Here is a 16,693-nt window from a genome sequence, read left to right as displayed (position 1 = left end):
TTGTGGCAGCAAAGAGAAGAATAGTGCCATGGGGGCTTCCTCAGGAGCCTCCTGAGCAATCTCACTACTGAGTTGAGTTCAGGTGTAAGGAAACAAAACTGGAACAGATGCAGGGAAGGACTCCAAACGTCAAAAGTCTAGAAAGCACTGACTGAAGAACAAACAGTTCAGCTTGTTAAGCCTTACTGAAGAGAGGCTGAAAAGCAATCTGTAATTTTGGTCTATGAATATTGCAAGGGGCAAAGTGGAAAAAAAAAAAAGAAAAAAGGAAAAGATTCAACTTATCCTACAACTGCAACTGTAGAAGTACATAAATGTTGGTGTTAGTAATATATAGGTGCATGTCAGCAGTATGTTAGGGAGGTATCTATTTGTACGGTACCAGAGTTAAGGTAGGAATCAAAAGGTGTTGATTTCTAGAGCAAAGAAGTTTTCTTTCCTTAGACTCAAGTTTGGTTAGGAGAAAAATTATGTGTGAGCCTGCTTTTACAGAGCACTAAGCCTGACAAATGGTTAGGTCCTTTCGCTGCTGATTATATACCTAAACTATAAGCATTTGTAAACATTTAAAGACACTAATGGGGAAAGCTTATAGATCAGGCTCCAGTCAAATACGTTTGTAAAAAGTTCCACAGCAATACAATTAAAGAATAATAAGATATGGCAACTCAGACTTTTGGCAAACATTTTATAATTTTTATATAAAAATCTCAGTAAGAAACCAAGCAGAATATCTGACAGAAACATCTGCCTTACAACAAGTTCAAAAAAAACCTCACAAAAGAAAAAGAGAAAAAAAGAAAAAAAGTAATATTCCAACCCCCCCCCCCCCCCAAATCCTTTTTAATTATAAACCAGAATATCAACAAAACACTTAAAATAATCTCAGATTGTTTGGCAACTCATCACATCATAACAAGAGACACATTTGATCATAAGAAAAGTTTAACTTTATATACAACTTCACTTGAACATTTGCTCTTACCAGAGTTAATATACACTAAAAAAAGATTCTGGCAATAACACCAGGTTCTATTTTTAATACCTGTGTATAAAATGTAACATAAAATGCTGAAGCTCTATAGTTAGAAGTGACATTTGATTTCAATGGGTCCCTCTCTGTCAAAAAGACAAATACTGAAAGAACAGGTGTTTAATTGCAAAATAAAACTCTTTCATTTCAGAGTAGTGTTGGCTGACTGTGAATAAATCTAACCTAATACTATTTATTTCTTGAGGTTGGTAGTAAATTCACAAGTGAAAATATAATCTAGTAAGATTACATTTTAAATTTTATATTTTGTCACAAATGTGAACAGAAAGGAGCCGAGTCCCTTTCACTATGCTAAACTAGTTTCATGCATGCAAGAAAAATACTTTACCAACTGTTTGAACATATTTTAGAGAACTTCAGGTTTTAGACAGCCCTGGTGGAGCAGAGGGGAAGTTTCCTACCGACATCTGCATAGAATGTAAAATATATAATTAAAAAAACCTAAGGTATATACTAAAGTTTACAGACCAATGCTTTCCATATAATAAATAAAATGTCCATCATTGATTAGATTCATACACAGAGTAAAATACAACCTATTTTTACAAGTTTATATACAAAGTGTATTAGTAGGCCCAGGGGTGCCTCATGGGTTGGAAGCATCTGCATTAGCACGTCACATTAGGAAACCCCAACTTTCCAAGTCAGTGATAAAATATATAACTACTTTGTTTTTCATTCAGATACAAAGTAAACTTATTTTTCATCTGAAATAAATGTACATAATATTCTGTATAAACAATAGTTTATAAAGCTGTTTAAAATGTAACTTAAAGTACTGCATTGATTAACTTAGAGCTCTGAAACAAGCACGTGCAAATCCCTTTGCTTTAAAAAAAATAGAAGCACAGATGTTTTTTTTTTTGTTTTGACTCTTCCATGAACAGTACTAGCTGGTAAAGATTATCGTTTTGCCTTCTTTACTGGTGTATCCTCTGCTTTCTGCTGGCCTTTTCTCCGTATCACTGTTGGGCTGTCGTCCCTTTTACGCTTGGTAGACTGCACCTTTAACCTGAAAAGCATTATTAAAAATTATTTTAACAATGGTAGTGTCTATAAAACAAAAAGGGTGGTCAGGCACAATCCTGTTTAGAGGGTGGAACTTAACTGTCCATCTCTGATGAACTACCAGGATATATTACTTAGAAGCTTACTACTAAAATATTATAGACCTGCACAGACCACAGGGAGGCCTTGCACCCTCCCATCCCATCTTTGCAGGGTACTGCACACTAATCCTGTATGTGGAGAGTGCTCCAGATGTAGGATTTGGGGCTAGAGCTCTCCTCCTTCTTCCTCTTTTATTTTGGAAAGACTTGTAGATTATAACAGAATAGAATGCACTACATTACCTTGTACCCTGACTCACAAAGGCAGAATAGTAGCAAGAGTGGCTTAAAGTCCCACATACACAAGAGGGAGTAAAGGGCAGACATCATGTACCCTTATCTCTATTTAAGCACCCACCACATTTCAGATGCAACAAGTTGTAAGTCTGGCTTAAACTCTTGGCTATCCATAACCACGCGAAGAAATTAACATGAGGTGAACGGTGACAGCTGGCCAGTGCCTGATACACATGTTCCTGAGGTTCAGAGTTGATGACAAGTAAATGTATTCAGCATATAACCCATTTTACAGGTGAACTACAAGAAGAATAGCAACTGTACATCATATTTGTTACTCCTTTGGGATTTTACACTGTGGTTTCAGCTTTAAAAATTAAAAAGTGTACCACAGAAGGAGGGAAAGGGAAATATTTTCAAAACTTGATATAAAGACTCTCGGAGTTTCTTCTCTTTTATCAGCTAATCTGAGAAAGAACTTTGAAGCATCAGAATCATGTCATCATATATTGCTTTAACCGGAAATACAGCTGCTCTTCCCCCATTCAGGAAAGAATCAGAGCTCAAGTTAAAATACTGCAGATTCTCCCAAGAGGTTTCTGAGGACAGAAAGAAAAAAATTCTAGTCTTCCAAATGTTAAAGAAAGGAAGAAAAAGAAAAACATAAACAGAAGAAAATCCTTTAAAAGCTTTTATATATCACAACAGAACAGAGTGAAGCTAGACTGCTGTTCAGATTTTGAAACAGGGTATTACATACAAGGAAAGGATCAATCTAGTGGCTTCCAGAACAAATAATAGAAGTAGATTCAACTTTAATACTTACTGGGTCAATGGAGGAGATTTATTAATTTTTGTATCACTTGGAGATCTTTTTTTTGCTGCTAGGTTCTGTCGTTTTCTAGGAGAAACAGAACTTGGACTGCTGCCTTTAGAAGTTGCACGTGTGGTTGGCTTGCTGGGCTGCTTTCTGTAATACAAAAGAATCATGAATGTATATATAACAAAATACTTTTACCAAGTCACTTTCTCCTTGCATTTCAAGTGCAGAAAATTAAGACTGCACAGTATTTGCAATAGGTCAAAGTTGCCAAAATAAACAGTGAAAAAAATGATTTCCATGCAACACACAAACTACAATTCCAAGCTGTGTATTATCATATCAAATGTAGAACCAAAAGGTTACTTTACTGACAATATTTAGTATTTAACTAAAAATTATTAGTTCCAAATCTGCAGTAATGCTGGTACATGTGTCCATGTTTAAAAAACCAGCTTGTAAGTACCAGCAGAAAAACAAAGGCAGCAAAGGCAAACAGGCTGCAGAAGAGAATTTGCTTATCTAGTGTAAAGAAAGAACTATTAGCTTCAGTATCTACCAGTTCAGAAACATGAAAAACTGAAATTAATCATCAGTAGCTATAGTTTAGAAAACAGGTTACTTAAATCTGAAAAGCTGATAATCTAACAATGCCGAAGACAAAGAAGCAGCCCCTTCTACGGAATTATTCCCAAATGCTACTTATAAAATGCAGACTGTTTTCAGCACCTTAAGATAGAGATGCTTTGTTACAGTCAGATCTAGAAAGAAAGCATTGGAAATCTGAGACAAAACACACACACACATATCTATAAACAAAAAAGTAGACGTTTCCACAAGCAATCAGAATGAAAACACTAATATCTAAACTTTCATTACAATTTTAGTGTTAACAGTTATGTGAGACTAAAGGAAGTCCCTTTGCACTTACCAAAACCAAAGACGTTTTTTGCAAAGTGGTAGTGATAAACCTTCACAGTTTTTATTTAAATGAAGACTACATAACTACTTTCTCATTCAGCTCTGAAATCATGAATTCAAGAGCATACTGTGAACAGTGCTTCAAATAAACCCCAAAGGCTAACATATAATACAATATCCTTAGGAATGAAGTAAATACAGTGAATTTACAGAAATCTTACCATGAATATAAAAACAAAGCCTGGACTCCAATTCTGTTCTGGAAGGCAGCAACATAAATTAAACCTTCCCAAAGCTGCTATCTTTCTTTGTTTCCACAACAAAGTCAAGAGGATGAGCTCTGCTATAATTCAATTTCCCTAAAAAAAGGCAGACCTGTGCTAAGGGAGGTGAAGAAGGGCCTCCTGAAAACAGAACTCTTGCTATCACACTAGTCTTTTGCAGTAAGATTGCTTTCTGAGCTTGCAGATCACCATACTAGAGATTAAAGCCTCCAATGCTGCAGATTCAGGTTTTTAACTCCAGTAATATTGGGAAAAAGGAATGGACATGGAAAAATAAATTTTCACCCTGTTCCAACTCCAAATACCAAATGGCAAATTGCACAGTCAAGTCAGAGGTCCCTTTTTACCTGTTAGAACTAAGTGCCCTTAGACCCAACTTCTGAGACATCACTAGGATAAAGACTGCCAACAGGATCAATTCTTACCTTCTGACATTCAAGTATGCCTTTTGAGACCCTAACAGTTTCCCCACCTCCCCTTCTGCCCCTTGATCTGTAGAAGAGTGATACTGGAATTAGAACCAAAATTATTTGGGAAACTGTCATTGATGTAAAACCAAACTGAACCAAACAAAAAAACCCCACAAAACAAAAAACCAAAATGAACACAAGAAAAACCAACACAGGCAACGAAAAGCCCCAAACAAACCCCACAACTGAGACCAATGTAGAAAAAAAGCCTGCTGTTGGTGTCTCTGCAGTTACCTTTGAGCCTCTAATCTTGTGGCTGACCTAGTTGTGGCCCCGGAATGTACTTCATCATCTTCCTCACCATCATCTTCTTCACCTTCCTCCTGCTCTTTTAGTTCATCTTCAGAAGAGGTTAATTTCCGACGTTTTCTTTCTGGCTCCAATGTTTCTGTCCATGTAAAATTTTACACATGTGCTATAATTTTCCAAAAGCCCTCCAAAAGGATATGGACACTTAGTTTAGAAAAGGTATTCTATTCACAAATACCATCTTAAGTAAGTAATTTTCCATTTCCTTTATGCCTCAACATTTTTAATTCACACTTGTTTGACTTAATCTTGCTAACACATTCACCACAGTTTACTTATGCAGCTCATAGCCAGAATTCATAGAAAATTCATGAGGCTTTATAGAAGCATCTGGGATGTAGCAATTCTGACATGAGATTACAGCAATTTACACATATTTACATAATATTTACACTAGCTGTAACTCAATGATTTTCCCTCAAGAAAGGAAAATTGAATAAAGCTTATCTTGTTGCTATTAGCAAAGAGAAAGGCACAGTAATATCTTCTCTTTCTGTTAGAAGTAGCACGGTTTCATGTTTTTACCAGTTTCCTCTGATTGAACCAGAGAACGCCTGGGCTTTCTTCCCCTTTTACGTGCAATCATTTCTGCTTTCTCAGCTTCATCTTCCTGAAAAAATAAAATGGAAACAAGTAAGACAAGAACAATATAATTTAAATAGAAGACAGACGTTTTTCACTGCATACTGTGTATAAGCTTACAAATTAAAAAGGTTGCACTTACATTTGTTGTTTCTTTCTTATTTGATATGTCTGTACCTAAAAAGAAAGGGAAGAACAAAACTTAATCCTGAACTTCAAATCTTTTGCCAATCAGTTTAAAAAGGAGTTCTTTCAAACTCTGTCAACTTTGCATAAATATCACAGAAGCTCAGAAAACATTTAAAGTCTCTCTAATTTAGAATATGGCTTAATTGTATTTTGTTATATACAGAGACTGGGACAATGATTAAATTTTTTTCTGTAAATAGTAAGGTTTTATATGACTGACATTATTTATTGCTTTGTTGCATATGCTGTTTTGTTTTCATGGAAAAGCAAAAGTTACTTAGCCCTTTTAACTACGGCCAACCAATTACAGAATCACAGAAAAATTTAGCTTGGAAGGGGCCTCTGGAGGTCATCTAGTCCAACCTCCTGTTCAAAGCATGGCTAAATTAATTGATCTGGTCATACTGCACAAGATCTTGTTCAATCCAACTTTGAAAGTTTCCAAGAACAGGGTCCCTCTAGGCAATCTGTTCTAGTGTTCAACTATGCCCATGGTGAAGCACCAAGACAGCTGTAGCTCAAAAAGACAATATCTGAAACCTGTCTAAAACTTGGTATGCAAATTATGCGACTTTTTCTGCTGAAGTACTTCTTTCTTTCAATTCAATACTTCTTACAGACTAGCCCGTGCACGTTAAAATACGTTTATAACCCTACAACCCATGTCTTAACCTGGCCTCTCTCCGTGGTAGATGCCATTACCACTTCTACCCTGACTAACTCTATGATAAGAAAGAGATTATTTTACAAAGCTTTTGAGATTTGTCAAATGGAATTATCTGCAACACTGCAGGGATAAAAATCCTTAGCAATAGAAAGAGACAAGCAACCTAAACAAAAGCAAAGTTTTATACCTTATTTCCCTGTCATAAAATTGCTGCCTATTTTGTTTTCTGAAAGCAACATAATAGATAACACAAACTCTAAACCCATTACCAATTAGCCTGATAGAACAAACAGAAGAATGTCAACGCAATGGTTCAAAAATAAATCTGAGTAGAAACATATTCTAAAATTCACATACAAGTCTTTTGGAGTTCCTTTATTAAGGTTATGGGAAAAACACTTTTACACAAAAGCAAATGAAATAAAACGCAAAGATGTTTAACTATTCAATAAAGAAATGCAATAAAACATAGGACTGTCCACTGAATTAAGTATTTCACACAAAATAAGTCTAACATAACCAACGTTTATTAATTTGGTTGTGTTCAAAAGATAGATATTTCAGAATTCTGGTATGTTTTGGCAAATCTGTAGCAAAATTGGTTTTGATTGAAGAATACTCCATATAAGTACAAGACATGCCTCTCAACAGACACAACCCTCTCTTTAGGATGTGAAAATGTAGCACTTTTGCCTCAAGTATAAAAATAATAACCTATAGTATTTTAAAATCTTACTAACTTTACAGCAGCAGCTACTGATAAGTGAAAAATAATTTCAGTTTCAAGTTCAGTGTCAGTGTTACAGGAGGATGCTGCCTTCAGAAACTGGATGTCTCTTAACTGCATGAGTTGCACTGACCGAAAAGGAACTCTCTGCTTCCCACTCTATAGGTGAGTTGACCTGGGTTCAGCTGGGATAATTAATTTGCAGAAGAAGCTGGGAAGGGGCGCAGCCCAGAGAGCTGACCTGAACTAGCCAAGGGGGATGTTGGATACCATAGGACATCGTGCTCAGTATGTACCTGGGGGAGCTGGCAAGGGAAGGAGGGATCATGGCTCAGGAATGGGCTGAGAGCTGCGTTCCAGGTCATAAGCAATTGCATTGTGCATCACTCGCTTTATCTATTCTTTTATTCTTATTACTTCTGTCCTTGTGTTGTCCCATTAAACTGTTCTTATCCCAACCCACAAGTTCTTATGTTTTCGTTCTGCTTCTCTTCCCCACAGCAGCCCGGGGCGGGAGGGAGCGAGCAGCCCCATGGCGCTTCGCTGCCAGCTGGGCCTAAGCCACAGCACAGGTTTGTCTCTACCACAACCCCTTGTGCAGAACACCCCAAAATTACCAGAGTAAGTGAACTGCACAGAGGAATTCCACTTCATTTTCTTTTCACTGCCAGAGGTTTTTCAAATCCTTTTATCACATGAATGCTAAGATACGATGAAAAGTTTAACAGGATTTTTCATCCACATTCTACACTCTTAATATCACTGTGATATCATCAGCCTTTTATGGGGAAAATGAAATGTTACTTAACACACTAAATTAAGCTTTAAGTACACAGTCAGGTGTCTGTTCTTTTGACTAAAAAGCAAACCAGAATGCACTTTCACACCTTCCTCACATTCTTGTCTTTTCTCTTTGCACTTGATAGAAACCAAGTACCACACAACCAGCTAACCCTCCAGAGACAATTTTGAAGCATATGGATTAAATCTGACATTTAGCAAATGTGGAGAAAATAGGAAATATTCCATATGTGCAGTGTAGCCAGATTAATACCTCTGTAGAAATCTAAGCTTTTGGAAACTCCAAAAGATTTGTTTTGAAGACTTGTTTTCTCAGATTTGTTGCATGACCATTTGTATTTGTTTACAAAACATTGTTTAACCTGCCTTTCAGGTTCATCTGCTTCCTGAATGGATTTTAAAATCCATTCAATGAATGGCCATAATTAAAACGACATTTAAACAACCATTGCAGTTTCAACCAGACTCCATACATGCAAAAAATGAACTACGCCATCTAAAATTCACCGAAGTTTGACCTGCTACAAATCACAGATGTTTGAACAGGAAAGAGAAATAGAAAAGTATCTCACTTTATTTAACTTTAGTTTGAAGCACTAGAAGTATATTTCTGAGTAAAGTTAAGCAATCATCTTTCAAAGATCTTGCAACAGTTGTGAAAGGGGAAAGAAATACCCCCCCAAGCTACCCCTATGCTCTTTAGACACATATCCACAGATAATCCAATTAATTGAACAAAATTTTAATTTTTTTTCTATGTTTAATTTTAAAACAGTTAATATAATAAGTGTGATTGATAGTTGCTGTACGGAAGAAAATAAGCAGAAATGGAAACCAGTCATTAAAAACCAGTTTGATGAGGTACCTATCCGCCTCTGAAGCTCTGTCATGTGCATATCCACACAAACAAATTATTTGGTATATTTTGCAATGCATTATTCAGGACTTAGCAGTGCTGCTGCATCTTCGAAATAAGTTCTTATCAAGCTGCTCTTTTTTAAAATTAAAAACTCAGTAGGAATTAGGGACAAGTCTTCACTGCTCTGTTTACTCAGATGTTTTCACACGTTGATAATACTGACTGCCAGGGATGATGTTTAGGAAGGACCCATATGATTTTCTTGAAAACCCTCTTTTATCTAGTCCATCTTTTGTTTTATTTATTGAAGTAGACATAATTTGCTTACCTGTTTGAGGTGTCTTCCCTCTATTTGCAAAGATAGGAAACTGCAGCTGAAATAAAAAAAAAGTGTTTTTTTTTAATTTAAAGAATTCAACAAATCTAGGATTGTATTACATAAACACAGAAACTTGCTCCCATTTATAGCAGAACATATCTGCAAATGTAGAAAGCATGAACATTCTAATGAGTATACAGAGAGTTTTCATCGAGTTTCTTAACAGTAGCATGCATTTTTTCCATTTATGGTATTTGAAATGAGTCAAATCAGCCCACAAACAAAAGAAATCATAGCAGTTTCAGTAACTTAATTGAAAGTAAGGTCACTTCAATAAAAGACACAAAGTTAAAAGCAGCTTCAGTCAAATACATTTCTGAAAACGTAATTATCAGCAATACAAAAAAGTTTAGTGCAGTCACTTTATGTAATCACGCAGACAGATTTGCATAATTATGAATCACTAGAATTTCGTATTTACTCGGGATGCAGAAAGAGCTATGTATAATTACATAATCTCCTATGATGACTATCCAAAAAATCCAGTTGCTTTCATCACTGAATGAGTACACTAAGATGCCTATGCATCCTTTGAAGTAGCAACATGTTCTCAAAGCAGCCAAGGGAAAACTATCATGAAAAAATAATGTCTCACCTTAGAAAGCCATTATCTCAGATGGAGGGCAGGTATCGCTCCTCCTGAAGCCAGCCTGTTAGTTGGCTGACACACCAATTAGTTATCACTAAGAGGTACAAGACCTTTAAAATAGTTGAACTACAACAAGATGATTCTGTTCCAATACTGAGGGTGCCAAGGTATATCTACTTCTGAAGGGGATTTTAAAATTAGTTTTAATTCTTATTTAAAAAAAAAAAAAACCCAAAACAAAAACCCCTGAAAAAAAAATAAAGAAACACCAAAATCCGTACCAGTTCAATTTACATTTCATTAAATTAATATGTGGATGGGTGGGGGGAGTGAAGGAAATCAATTAGGAATGATTAGGAATTCTGAAACAAAACTCAACCAGACCTGTCCGAAATGCTGTGGGAACAGAACAAGCAGGGACCAGAACTCCTGCTATCTACAGCTTAGGTAAACTGCTGACTGCCACCCATGCCAGCTGGTGCCTCACCAGGCAAGCAGGTAAAACCCACAAGTTTCTATACAACTTTGTTTTTAAAATCATCTCTTTCCTTTGTAATAACATGATCCTGACATACAGGAATTCCCAGGAGAGGAGCCTTCTACCAGAATAAATCCAACTAGTTGTACTCCACAAATACGCCTGGTTCATTACTACCCTGTGCTGTAATCCAAGTGGATTGCAGAAACACACCCAATAGAATATTTTCTTTGCAGTGAACATACTTTATGGGGGTTAAGGTATCAAAATATTGATGAGCTTTAAAAGACAGAGGTATGTTTCATGAGCTCTTACATTACTAACCACCATGTCGCTACCTTTTGAATTGAATGTATTATCTATATTACAATGTGTACAACTGCATTACACAATACTTTATTTTACAGATATAGAGACTTACTAAAAGCTATTATTATGATAGGTTCAGTAGAGAAAAAAAATCTCAAGTTTTTGAAACAAAATCACCCATGATCTTTAGGACAAAATTATTCTCAGCACAAATTAAGACACGTGCACACAATCAGACTTTCACCCTGCATACATGTATATTGATTGCTAGCCAGTGCAACTCTTAGACTTGTATTAAGCATGTTGTACTAGGTTTGATCCTGTTATTTGCTGTGTCCTGACTTAATAGTACATTTTACTTACAAAGTTCAGTTATATCAGGAGATACTATTAATATTTGTTTGCTTAGACTGAACTAAATTATCAAGTTTTCCATAAGATGTTTCCAAAATAGCATTAACTGTTAAACAGATAACTGGCTCTTGAATTACCGTGTTTAAATGCACCCAAACAAAATAAAGGCACTTACATTCCCAGTGCTCATATCAGCTTTTGACTCCCCACCTGAGGGAAGAAATATGAATTCAGAACTTGAATGTCAATATTTTCCTTGTTTTTCCACACAGGTATTATGAACTACTTACCACCAGGCTGTACAGCTTCAAGAGGGTATTTACGAGGCCTTCCCCTTTTCCGTTTCACTATCACAGGCTGATTTTCCTATTAAAAGTAAAGGACAAAAATATTTTAGTCACATTTAGCATTTAAACAGTATCATACAAAGATTGCTGCTTACTTCATAATGTGATAGTGGCAGAAGTAGTGCTCGCCAGTTTAAAAATACAGACAAGGCAGGTTTCATAAGACGACACTACTTGTTATGAAATCCATTGATACAGATGGAAAGAAACAAGACAGCTCCCAATTCTACAAAATTTTCTGTGGCTGGCCTCAGGCACAAAGCATGCCTGAGAACACAGTGCCTTCTGCCTCCTTCCCCACCACAACTCTGTCACTTGGTCTCACAAATGCTGCTGGCTTACTCTATATACCCTACCACATCTTTTCAGTCTTATGAGAACTCCAAACTTTTTATCTTGTAAGCCCCTTTTCGCAATGCCATATAGCACAGGCTTGTAACAGCTCAGCAAGTGTTATCAGTCAATATCTTAGTTAACGCAATACACAGATTGGTGACATTCTCTACATAAACAGGGCCTTTAGTAAAAAAAGGCCCCTTGCTCTGAAGTTTAAGCTTTGAAAGACAACTTTAAGTAATGAATACAGTCAGATGTTCAGCTCAAAGATCCCCAATCTCAGATCACAAAATCCCCCAGACTTTATTCTATTTACAAGGGAAGAAGGTTAAGTGTCTCAACCAGCATTTACTGAAGTCTAGTGATGTCTCCCCTCCCTCTTGCAGTGAATCTTAGTGACTCAAGTCTTGACTGAATAAACGTAACAATTATTTCTTTAAATTTTCTTACACTTCCAAACTAGAGGCAAAAGCAGCAAATGACAAAATCCAACGTCTTTCTGAGAATTCTAAGGGCCAGCAACAATTTTGATCTCTACGGTTCAGACACTTGTTTACAACCACCACTGCAGAATATAAGAAGTGTATGCATAAGAGATGACACGAAGAGTTCTAAAACTGTTTAGTGATAATAATTTTGTAAAGCCAAGTCATATTTGCTAGCGACTAAACTGCCCACATCTCGATTACAAGTTTTTCGGAAAACATGATTTCCATACAACTCTATGGACTTGCTTTCTATACAACGTATAAGTACTATTAAATGCAGGAAGGGAGTTACTTCTACTTCAATAATCAGCCACTGATGTCTCATGGTCTGTGAGTTTACACTTTGTGGCACAGAACTACACGAGTCTTTGGTACTTTACAGTATCAAACACAAATTTTCACAGCTATTTCTGTGTTGAAGTCAAAGTTTTAATGGCTGTCAATAAAATACAAAGACAAAGTACTTATTTTCAGGGTGAACCTGCATAATCTCAGTTAGTCAACATCAATAAGACCACTCACCTCTGGAGAATTTTCACTTGATTCTAGACCGTGCTTTTCCTTTTCAGACATTTCCTGTTCAATGGTAAATTCATCTTCATGTGTACAAAAAAAAAAAAAAAAAAAAGACAGAAACTGTACCCCTTTGTTTTATTAGGCAAAGAAAAAGGTAAAAGCCACAACCTCTGCACTAAAAACATCTACATTCTGCAGCCCAAAATTCCCCCCAAACACCCATCACAAACTAGCACTATTTGCCTTGTAGCAACAATACACTTGTCTGCCAGAATGCTTCCCTAACACTAGATGAGTTAGGCAGGTCTTCTAATTTAAGGCAAAAACAAAAGCTCAAGAGTGTGACCCACTGTAAAATGGTAAGATAAATACGAGCCACTATTCAGTTTTCTCCCACATTCCACTAAACAGGAGGCTGAGGATACAAGCTCATTGCAGAACAGTTTCAGACTTGTCAGCATGCTCACTGGAGAGATGAAACTATTAATAGGTCAAGCTAACATTAGGGAAGATACACTGTTCACACAGAGACAGACTGAAGTTACATCAATGCTAATATTAATAATATGGAAACACCATCTTTTATTATTTATTTTAATGCAATTAATAACTCAACTATGACAGTGAAATTTGCATTCTCTTTCCTAGCTGGTTTCTCTACATAAACAAACAGGACTGATTTTGACAGTGAATATATCATGTTTGTTTTCATGGAAGGACACCTCTTACTTGTGGTCAGAGCTAGAAGCTCTTGTCACATACCTCGATCATACTTTTTCCTATCCACCCATTTATTTGCAATCAGCTTTCCTACCTGCAATATATATTGAAGCAATAATGGAGTGGATGGGCAATAGCACAGCAGAAACATCAAATCTGCTCTCACCATTAAAAGAACTAAGATTAATGCATTATTTGATAGCAGTAACAGAACAGACAGCAATCAAATGGGATCAAGTTCCTAATTTCTCGCAAAATCATTCAAATGATAAGAAAATAGCATTCAGTATGGGTTCAGAAAATTGCCCGGAACAGGCAGTTTCATTACCTTTTTCTTCCATAGCACTTTTAGAAGGTGTATGCTTTACATCCATTTCTTTGGACACTTCTGCTGTCTCACCTAAAATAACTTCCTACATTATTTTGAAACAACAAAGAAAAGAGCATCTTACTACAAATTAAAGATCGTTGTCGGTTACTTATACTAAAAAAAAGACCACACCTCAATACACATGTGAGTAGTTATTTTATCCATCAAGATTTTGTAATGTCTCTTGACACTAAGAAGCTTCACCAAAATCAGTGGGTGAGATAGTCCCAAATATTCTGCAAGTACTCTTAAAAGGAACATCTATTTTCTTCTAAACTCCTGTTTTTGACTTAAAAGGGATCAGTACGAACCCAGAACTCAGGTAAAGTCCAGTACCCTCTTGCAGAATTCAGATCAGTATGACCATGAAGACGCTGAACTGACCAGCCAGCCAGGATCCAGCAATGCTCCATGCTATCCCAAGCGCCTAACTATTGTGCAGATTGGTCCACCACACCTCAAACAGATTCAGGTGCTGTGCCCAACAACACAGACCCCTGACTTTTTTTTTTTTTTTTTAATTGTCTCCACTTTGAAAGTGAGTATCATTCTATAGTCAGTTGTTGTGTATTCAAGACACTGCAAAATTAGTTTACAGTTAATAATGAAAATACCTCCCACAATAAACTGCTATAGAAATAAAAATTTAGGCTTCCATCTTACATTACGATTGCAGAACATTAAAAAAATGTTATTGAAAATACCTTGATGTTATCAGCTTTTGTTTTGGAACACTGACTTTGTCCATCACCTTTTCTCACATCCTGAGCAATCAGCTGGTTGCCTGCAAAAACAAACAGTTCAAGTGTTAAAAAAGTGCCTTCTGTATTTGCCAGATTTTGATGCCACTTTTATATCATCTCATTATTAGTGGTATTCAAAGGATTTTGAAAAGAATCATCTTATTTACAAAAATGTGAACAGAAAATCATGCTAACCCCTCATCGAAAAGGGAAGACATAACAATTACAAAAAAGAATTCCATGTTTCTTGTATGTTATGGGTGGGGATTAGTTTTTTGTTTGCTTTTAAAGATAAGCTCAAAACTGAAATTTGACAGGTACCACATCGAGAAATAGAACATCACCTTAACGTCAGCTCACCCAGAGACAGAGAAAGTAGTTAATGCTATGTGGGACACTAGAATGAATACAGCATGGGTTTTAATTACTCCATCAATTCAGAATCCTTAGAAGCAGAATAAAAACTGTTATAAAAATGATATTATCCTAATGTTTTTGTCTTTAATTGTTCTGATGCTGAAAAGACAAAAGCAGTTGAGGGCAAAGCTTGAACAGATATTACAGTCAGGTCTCATCATTATTATGTCAACAAAATGTCTAACTTAGAAGTAAGTTAACCTTTATCTAACTTAACTTGCTTCAAGACATATAAAAGGTTACACTAAAACTTAGTTCTTTCCAACCTAAAAGAAGGAAGCATCCTGCCTCACAAAGTCTACTGAATAGCTAGATTTCTCCCTGATGACCACCTTTCCTCAGCTTTATATTCCTTCTCTGTTTTATTTAAAAAGGATAAAATCTGTAATTATTTTAAAGACTGAACAAATAAAGTTTGGTCACTTATGACCAAAAATGTTTCTATTACTACTCTTCCATGCAGTATTAAATTTGTTACCATATTTTTATCAAATATATTAACTGTAATAGTAAAAGTTGTTTTGGGAAGAACAATTGCTTTGGAGTTTGGAATTCCCCATATTCCATTCTTTCTTCTAAAATACCATTTTATGGCCTAATCACAGTACAATGTTTTGCAGCAGAAAAGCTTTACACAAATTCATGTAGTTCTGTGTCACTTACAGTTTTCTTTATCCATTGTTCCTGCAGATTTACACTGTATTCCTCTAGACCTATGTTCTTCAGACATTTGGGTATCCAGGTTTTCCACCTACACATAAAACAAACAAAATAACTCCTTACCTTATTTTTTTCCATGAAGTTTATAAACACAGAAGGGAGAAAGTTTTTCCTACTTGATACTTTCAAGTACAACGTGCATTAAAATGGAAAGTAGCAGTATTACAAAAGCAATTTATTCCCAGACCTCAAGTAATGTTACTACTATAGGAAAGCACTATGAAAGACCTTCTGACTCATACTATTTTCAGAATTTCTAATTGATATTTTTAATGAAAAAAGTCTCAGTTTTAATTAAGCACCCTACTGTGTGCTTTAAAAGCAGTTTAAAATGGCAATTCACACAAAGTATTTCTGGATTTAAAAGGACGCTCTCTTATATGCAGAAGCAGAAGAAGTATCTCACTAGCACCAGAAACATAACCAAATAGCATTACAATATAGCAATAAGTAAATTTACAACTCGGGTTTAAGAAACCACAAACACGTTTTTTTAAGCTTGTTATCTGTGTTAAATGTCTTGTTTCTGATCCATAAGAAACACTTTACCTCTGCAACTTTCCCAGTCATCCCTTTTATACTTATAAGCTACAAGTTCTTATGAAATCACAGTAGACTACATTAAAATAACAGGTTTCTAGTCCTGATCAAAAGCCCCCAAAATAATCCCTATTTTTGTATTCTATTCTCAAGGAGGACAATCAAGCTTCTCTTTTCTGCCAGTCAACAACAGTCTTGAAATACTCAGACCATGGAACAACAATACAATAAGATTTATTTACTGGCAAATTTGAGAGAATAATTAGACATCAACCTACACAGCTGCACAGTCTCAGTATACATAGGCTCTATATATACAAAAAAAGTATTTTCCTTTAGAGACTATTTAATGTAAATA

General features: G+C 35.8%; 1 protein-coding gene across 1 annotated transcript in view; it reads right to left on the bottom strand.

The window, feature by feature from the left end:
* Window positions 1-1,887: 1,887 nt before the first annotated feature.
* Window positions 1,888-16,693, bottom strand: part of BOD1L1 (biorientation of chromosomes in cell division 1 like 1) — a 37,284-nt gene continuing 22,478 nt past the window's right edge. The window contains 12 exon segments of the mRNA XM_042807725.1: window positions 1,888-2,066; window positions 3,227-3,370; window positions 5,130-5,283; window positions 5,730-5,814; window positions 5,929-5,963; window positions 9,358-9,403; window positions 11,314-11,348; window positions 11,429-11,504; window positions 12,832-12,905; window positions 13,874-13,958; window positions 14,620-14,699; window positions 15,739-15,826. Coding sequence (XP_042663659.1) covers window positions 1,958-2,066; window positions 3,227-3,370; window positions 5,130-5,283; window positions 5,730-5,814; window positions 5,929-5,963; window positions 9,358-9,403; window positions 11,314-11,348; window positions 11,429-11,504; window positions 12,832-12,905; window positions 13,874-13,958; window positions 14,620-14,699; window positions 15,739-15,826 — 1,011 coding nt within the window. The 3' untranslated portion in view covers window positions 1,888-1,957.

The sequence above is a fragment of the Tyto alba genome, unplaced genomic scaffold (genome assembly GCF_018691265.1).
Source record: "Tyto alba isolate M040663 unplaced genomic scaffold, T.alba_DEE_v4.0 Super-Scaffold_6, whole genome shotgun sequence".
NCBI classification, from domain to species: domain Eukaryota; kingdom Metazoa; phylum Chordata; class Aves; order Strigiformes; family Tytonidae; genus Tyto; species Tyto alba.
The sequence above is the reverse complement of the archived record's forward strand: the minus strand, read 5'-3'. Positions and strand labels throughout refer to the sequence as shown.